The 7,948-nt window shown below is 34.5% G+C and overlaps 1 protein-coding gene across 1 annotated transcript; it reads left to right on the top strand.

Annotated features, from left to right (window-relative positions):
• The first annotated feature begins 4,650 nt into the window (after window positions 1-4,650).
• LOC104247291 (zinc finger CCCH domain-containing protein 11-like) lies at window positions 4,651-7,850 on the top strand. The gene is given in 10 exon segments (XM_070165121.1): window positions 4,651-4,856; window positions 4,859-4,929; window positions 5,009-5,036; window positions 5,039-5,092; window positions 5,764-5,904; window positions 6,107-6,207; window positions 6,428-6,616; window positions 6,734-6,864; window positions 6,985-7,081; window positions 7,364-7,850. Coding segments are annotated over 10 exon segments (1,095 nt in total). The 5' UTR covers window positions 4,651-4,768; the 3' UTR covers window positions 7,559-7,850.
• The last annotated feature ends 98 nt before the right edge of the window (window positions 7,851-7,948 follow it).

Genomic DNA, 7,948 nt, shown 5'->3' with positions numbered 1-7,948 from the left:
TATACCCCGAAAACAATAATATTTTCGAGAGAAGCTCAATAAATATTATGACAATGATTTTATGATCCAATTAAATTCTAATAGAATTTAGAAGGAATATTCTGACTACAAATGGTTGTACTTCATATAGATGCTACAAATAATTGATAAAGTTTTACGCTGATTTGAGATTTGTACACTTATTTAAGAAAACAAATTTGATTTGTTAAGTTGCAAATTAGTTGCATACAATTTTATTGGCATGTGATTGAAATTAAGGCTTGAGAATGAATCTCAATATTGTTTAGCCTATTATGCCATTGATTGAGGGTAAGACATCGAGATCAAGTCCTGATGCTCCATAATGATAAGAGTTGGGTTTGAGTCCCAATTTATTATGGCCTAACATGTCTTTATATTGGTAAGACATTGGGTTTGAGTCCCAATGTACCATATTGATGATATAATGATGACTAAAGAAAAATAATATATTTTTCATGAAAAGGCATGAAGATTGTCCCACTTGATTAGCTTTATTCTTGAAGTGAATGTGGTAGCAGTGCATAATAAGTCTAAATGAAGATAAGTGATTGAACAATGAACGTGAGAGTTCCAAATAATAATAATCATCACAATGATTATAAAAGGAGAACAATAAGGGTTCTCAAAATAGTCCTTCAAAATGTGAAGGCAACGTTTGCCATCAAATTGGTATGAAGCACATCGCTCATTATGATCCATTCCTTGAAGAGAATGTGACTTGCGATAAGCATTGAGAATGCTGACCCATTCCTAAAGGTGAATGTGGTAATATGTGATAAAAGTAATAAATAAAGACATGCAAGGCATGTTGGGATGAATAGCACACAACTCACCTTTAAGGGAGGTTTGAGTGAAATAAAGAGAATAAATATTATTTTGCGGTTACATGAATATGTCATTGGTCTCGTATATGTGATACGCCAAAATATTTTGGCATGCCTTATAAAAAATTATTAAAGGCAAAATTAAAGCAAGAAATGATTTTGCTTATGATAATTTTGACCATGACAATTTATTATGATATAATTTTCTCAGTGAAGGAGATATTTACCATATGAATGGTATCATAAAAGATCTTGTAGTACAAAAGTTGTTAAGAGCTCCGGAAAAACTACTTTGTTACTATCCGGATGAATAAAATTATTCATGACATTAATATTGTAAAGTTTCAAAAGAAACTTTTTGAATTTCAAATGTATAAGTCAAAGTGATTGGCATATTGAGACTATGAATGAAAGGAAGATTGAATATCTTCATATTTCTATAATCATACCGGGTAAATATGAAAGATTACCCGATTTTCTTTCTATTTGTACTACACAAATATAAGCATGATGCTGGAATTATATGCCACAAGTAAACTAGAGGTTTACTAAAATAAATATTAGTGGGCATGACCGGTTGACCATCCCGGTTCAATTATGATGCGAAAAATTAATTAAGAATTACATTGACATATATTGAAGAATAGAAGATTCTTCAAGAATTCTCTTGTGCTGCTTATTCTCATGATATACCAGTTAAGGTTGGGATTGAATCCCTTGATTTCTGGAACGAATAAAAGATGATAAATATATGGGCCCAGTCACCTGCCATGTGGACCGTTTACTATTATATGATTTTAATAGATGCATCTATTCTATGGTCACATGTGCATTTGTTATCAACTTGCAATTTGACTTTTGCAAGATTGCTTGCTCAAATTATTAGAGCACAGTTCCAGAATATAAATTATGATGATTTATCTTGATAATACTGGTTTAAATCCAAGTTGGTTTAGCGAAAATTGTATGCCTCTAATTATAGCTAAATCATTGGTTATGAGAACAAAACTCCCAAAAATGAAATTTGGTATGAGATGTATTATTTAATGTACACCAGCACTTGTATGCATCTAGCCAAGTTATGAAAATTTCTCTCTATCACAATCGGTTCAGGGTCAGGAAATAAATAATTTCTATATAGAAATATGAATGTGATATATTATTTAATTATGCAACCACAATGCACAAAGATGGGTTCCCAAAGAAGGTTGAGAAATGTGTTGGTGATCCCAACATTAGGGGGAGAAAATGGATAGCTGAGAAAGTGATACGTGAAATGAATTATTATGAATACATATAGATCCTCGTACAAGAAAATATGAACTTGAAGTTCAAGTGATAATTAATTTATAAATTATTGCCAGACGCATTTGCTGACCCAAAGCTAAATGTCATATTTCAGCTGTTAATGCTCCAAATAGAATAAAGTCCTTAAGGGACAAAGTCTATGGCACGCATGAAGCGTAACAGACCAATCGGTTCCAAAGATAAAACTCCTTGAAGAAGGAGAGGGGCAAATGTTCAAGATGGTCATAATAAGGAGGCAAGTGCTCTAGAAGAGCACCACGACATAACACTTCATAAGACCTCATGCGAGAGGCTCAGGTGCCTGAAAATAATGAGATAAAGAGATCTCAATAAGTTATGTCTTTATTGTGCAATAATTGAACCGATATAAAATGATCGTCGACGATATTGTTAACATTATAGAGCTCAATATTATTAATATTGACGAGGATCTTAAGCTCAAATCTGTCATAAAATTTGGACAGATAAATGATTGGCCAAATGAAAAATACACAATGAAAATTGACTTCACTTGAAAAAATGTGAAGTTGGGCGGATAGTCCCAACACCTGAAAGTATAAAGCCAATGGAGGTATAAATGTGTTCTTGTGCAAAAAGTTTATGTCGATAGACATAAAGACGACTTGTGACACAAGAAAATTAGTAAATATCGTCACATTGATTATATGGAGACATGTTCTCTTATGGTGGATATAATTATTTCAGGTTTTAATCTGGCAATACATGAAAACTTGATATGCGTATAATGGAAATCATTGAAGGATTAAAATTGTTCTGAAGCATATTAATGTTTCCAAGAAATTTATTAAATAAAGCTTCAAAAATCCTTATATGGATTGAAACAATCAAGGCGCATGTGGTATAATCGTCTGTGTGAGTACCTGTTGAAAGAAGGGTACAAGAATTATTCAATTTGTCCTTGTATATTTATAAAAATATTTGAATTTGTTATAATCTTTGTGTATGTTGTTGATTCAAATATCATTACAACTCCCAGGCAGCTTCCTAAAGCAGTAAACTGTTTAAAGAAAGAATTTGAAATGAAAGATCTTTGAAAGACAAAATTTTGTCTTTGTCTACAAATTGAGTATATGAAAGATGAAATTTTTATCAATCAATCAGCATACACTGAAAAGATTTTAAAGTGATTTTATATGGATAAAGCACATGCATTTAGTACCCCGATGGTTGTGAGATCACTCGATATAAATAAAGATCCATTCCGACCTCATGAAAATAATGAAGAACTTGTTGGTCCTGAAGTATCATATCTTAGTGCAATTGATGCACTAATGTATCTTGCTAACACTAAAAGGCGTGGCATAACATTTTCAGTTAATGTCTTAACAAGATATAGCTCTGCTCCTACAAGGAGATATTGGAGTGAAATCAAACACATATTATGTTATCTAAAAGGGACTACCAATGTGGGCTTATTTTATGACAATGATTGCAATCCCGATCTTGTTGGTTATGCCGATGTAGAGTATTTATCTGACACACATAAGGCTTGATCTCAAACATGCTATGTGTTTACATGTGGAGGCACTGCCATATCTTGGCGATCGACTAAGCAATCAATCGTGGCTACTTCTTCTAATCATGCTGAGATAATTTCTATTCATGAAGCAAGTCGAGAATGTATTTGGTTGAGGTCTATAATATATCTTATCCGAGACAAATGTGGTTTGAAGTGTGACAAACTACCCATAATTTTGTATGAAGACAATGCGGCATGCATAGCCCAATTGAAGGGGTGATTCATAAAAGGAGATAAGACAAAACACATTTCACCAAAGTTATTTTTCACACATGATCTTCAAAAGAATGGTGATATCAATGTGCAACAGATTCGTTCAAGTGATAATATGGTTGATTTGTTCACCAAATCTCTACTGACGTCAACCTTCAAGAAACTGGTGTACAAGATTGGGATGCGAAGGCTGAAGGATGTGAACTGATGCTCTCATCAGGAGGAGTTAATACGCGGTGTACTCTTTTTTCCTTACAAGGTTTTGTCCCACCGGGTTTTCCTTGCAAGGTTTTTAACGAGGCAACCAAAAGGCGTATTTCTAAATATGTGTATTCTTTTTCCTTCATTAGGATTTTTTTCCCATAGGGTTTTTTCCTAATAAGGTTTTAACAAGGCACATTATTTATGGACATCCAAGGGAGAGTGTTATGATAAATATCATATTATGGTGGATGTCTACTCTTCCTCCATGATCTTCATGTCAAATGCTTAATGACATATTCAATGACATATTTTCTATGTTTAATGAAATATTATATGACATATTTTCTTCACTTTTCATGCCTATATAAAGGTCTTGTAATAAATAAAAAAACACACACAATTGAAGAAGAAAATCTCTTCTTTCTCTATTTCTATTTCTTGTTCGTGTTTTACTAAATTATTTTTATCTTTATTCCATATTGGTACTTTGACTTATATTTCATAACCGCCACTTTGACATTTCAAGCACCTTCTCGAAGCCAAAGCAAACCCAGGCCTTCACCTCCGGCTACGGCCACCAGCGAGTTTCAATCCCCAGTTCCGACGAAAACCATAATCAGTCTATCAAGGGTGATTAGCGATTGAATGAAAATCGAAGATGCCTCCGAAGCAGCAATCAAAAGCCGATTTAGCAACGAAGCAGAAGATAATCGAAGACAAGACCTTCGGTCTTAAGAATAAAAATAAATCCAAAAATACGTTCAATCCCTCAAACAATCTGTTCAGCCTAAAGCTGATCCTAAAAAAGCAGATTCCAAGGTTCCAATTTTATCCTTTTCTATAGTATTATTTTTGTGTAATTTTTTTAGATAGTTACTGACAGTTATTAAGTTGACAGAAAAAGAAGGAGGAAGAGAAAGCTAAAGAAAAGAGCTGAATGAATTGTTTAAGGTTGCTATTAGTCAGCCCAAAGTACCTATTGGTAACTTCTTTTCCCTTTGTGACCGATTTAACATAATCTTTTTTGTGCCCAATTGATATTAATTGGATCAATATGAGTCACACTCTCTTTGGTTTATTGTTAGTATTAATATTTTTTCTTTCTTTTGGGGTCGGAAGGTGGAGAATGTAGACGCAAAAGGTTATGCATTTATAGGGTTTAAGTTGGTGTAAAGGTTTTGTTACACCATCAAAAGGGAATTTTAACCTGTTGTAGCACATTACTCAACATTTTTTTGTAGTTTACCAATTAAAGCTATATTAAATATGATACTTGTCTTTATATCATCCGGGGCATAAAACTTAAACTCATGCATTTATAGTACTGAGAAACTTCATTGATATAGTTTTTTCTCTGTTATTTTCAAAAAATGTCTAGTTTTATTTATAGCATAAATGCTCGGAATAAATTGGCTTTGACGAATTCTAATTCTATTCTGCAGGCATCTTATCTGATGCTGCCTATCAGTTTAGTGAAAAAAAGTCATTTGTTTGTTGATTATTGTTATCTCTTTAAGGATCATAAATTTTTTTGGTTTTGTGTCAACTGCTGCTATATTATCTCTCTTTGTTAAGTTGTAATCTTTAGCTGTGCAAATATAGCTGCAGAACTTATTGTATCGAAGTAAAGAAAGATGGGTGTTTTATCTTCAGGTGTTGATCCAAAATCTATCTTGTGCGAGTTCTTTAAGGCGGGACAATGTGCTAAGGGTTTTAAGTGCAAGTTCTCCCACGATTTGAATGTTCAGACAAAAGGAGAGAAGATTGACATTTGCAGTGATAAACGTGATGAAGGTGGTTAAGCTGGATCTTACTCTTTGATATTTACAGTGATTCTTTTTTATATGATAAAATCACCCCTAAAACCCCTCCCTTCTAGCGACCAATACTGGCTTTTCCCACTTTTCCGCTCCTTGGTGACTCGAATGTCCCAACCTCATGATTATCTTGACTACGGTTTTAATTATCTTGTTTAATTTGTTTGTCACAAAAAAAGAAAAAGAGAAGGGGACAATGGAGGACTGGGATCAGGAGACTTTGGAGAAGGTTGTGGCGTCAAAAAGTCAGGAGTATAACAAAAACAAACCTACTGACATAGTAAGTACCTCCCTTTCTCGTTTCACGTTTACTTGCATTGTGGTCTTAACTTTGCAAAAGTCATAGTCAGGACATGATTTAACTTGTTGGCTCAGTTCTCTGTAACTCGTTCAGTTAGTCCTTTTTCATTTGGATTTAAAGCTTCTTCTTTTTTCCTCTGCAATTTAAGGCTATATTTAGCTAGTAGCTATTGTGTGATATAATGTTTAACTACTTGCAGGTATGTAAATACTTTTTGGAAGCTGTGGAAAAGAAGCAATATGGTTGGTTTTGGGTCTGTCCTAACGGTGGTAAAGATTGCCACTATAGGCATGCTCTTCCCCCTGGATATATTCTAAAATCACAGATGAAGGCTCTCCTAGAAGAGGAAACTGAAAAAATGCCTGTTGAGGAAGAGATTGAAGAACAGGTTATTGTTGTATCTAAGTAATCATTTTTCTACTACTGATAGCTAATAGCACTTTTATGATAACATTTTCATGAATGCACTTACTTCAGTGACTCATGTTTTCTACTTTGCTTGCAGCTTGCGAAATTAACTTCTTCAACTCCTTTGACCCCTGAGTTGTTTATGAAATGGAAAAAAAAGAAGATGGAAGAACGGGAGGCCAATTTGGCTAAACTGAGGGCAGATAGAGCCAAAAATGATCGCATGAGGTATTATATGTTGCATTCCTCATCCTAGTTGAGCTTATCATGTGTGCTAATTTTCCGAGAATAGCACTTCAACGGGGTGCATGTAATTGTTAGATTAACCTGTTATCTCTTTTCTCGCAGTGGTCGTGAACTGTTTATGTCGGATTCTAGCTGGTTTGTGGATGATGTTGGGGCCTATGACAAGTATGAAAGGGAAGAGGAGTCTGATGAGGCAAAGGTGAATATGTTTTCTATAGCATTTTTTCAATTCTATTTTAATATGATTCAGGGATCCTTTGGAGGCATCATGGCCTCTTCTAATCCACCCGTGACTGTCATAGATCTGGGCAGGATACCACCTTGCATAGGATAGGATGAAATGAGTGGAATTTCGCAGTTATTTTCTGTATGTTTAAGGAATTTGAGCAATTTTTTTGTGTTCAGCTGAAGTTATTAGGCCAACCTTTCCATTCTACAGCATGTTCATTAATTTCTTTGTACTTACGTTGATCTTTTCCAGACGGATCAAAATTCTGCTAAAGTCCAGCCGAGCACCTTAACAACATCCAAGGACATTTATGATGGTAAAGACATTCCCGATAATGATGAGATGGATGACGATGATGATGACCTGGATGTAGACGAGTTAAATGAACTGGAAGCAAGCCTTTCAAAGACATCATTGCAAATCAATGAACCTGCTGGTATTGATTGATCCTGGGTAAGAAGTGGCTTAAAAGTCTATGCGCATAACTCTTAGGTGCATGCTCTTTCATTCTCTGCATAATGCAGAATACCAGTCTTATTACCACATTCAAAAGGCCGAGGCAAAATACAATTGCATGTGTCACGATGCTATTCATAGTAAATCACTATGTTGTTGTTAGGCTTGCTGGTAGTGCAACGAGTTGTACTGTTGACTCTGTTTTTTTTTTGGGCGTTAACAAATTTAGAACAATTAGAGTTATTATCGCTGCTTACTAAGGCTTTGTGATAAGCTTATTACAGTTTTTCTTACGTTTCAGTCGGAATGGAGTTAAATTTTGTACCTCGCGCTACCACCTGGTAAGGCTGTATTGTGGGCCGGGTCCGGACCAAACGGGCC

The sequence above is a fragment of the Nicotiana sylvestris genome, chromosome 12, assembly GCF_000393655.2.
Source record: "Nicotiana sylvestris chromosome 12, ASM39365v2, whole genome shotgun sequence".
In the NCBI taxonomy this organism is placed as follows: Eukaryota; Viridiplantae; Streptophyta; class Magnoliopsida; order Solanales; family Solanaceae; genus Nicotiana; species Nicotiana sylvestris.
Note: the sequence above shows the minus strand (reverse complement) of the source record. Positions and strands in the feature narration are given on the sequence as shown.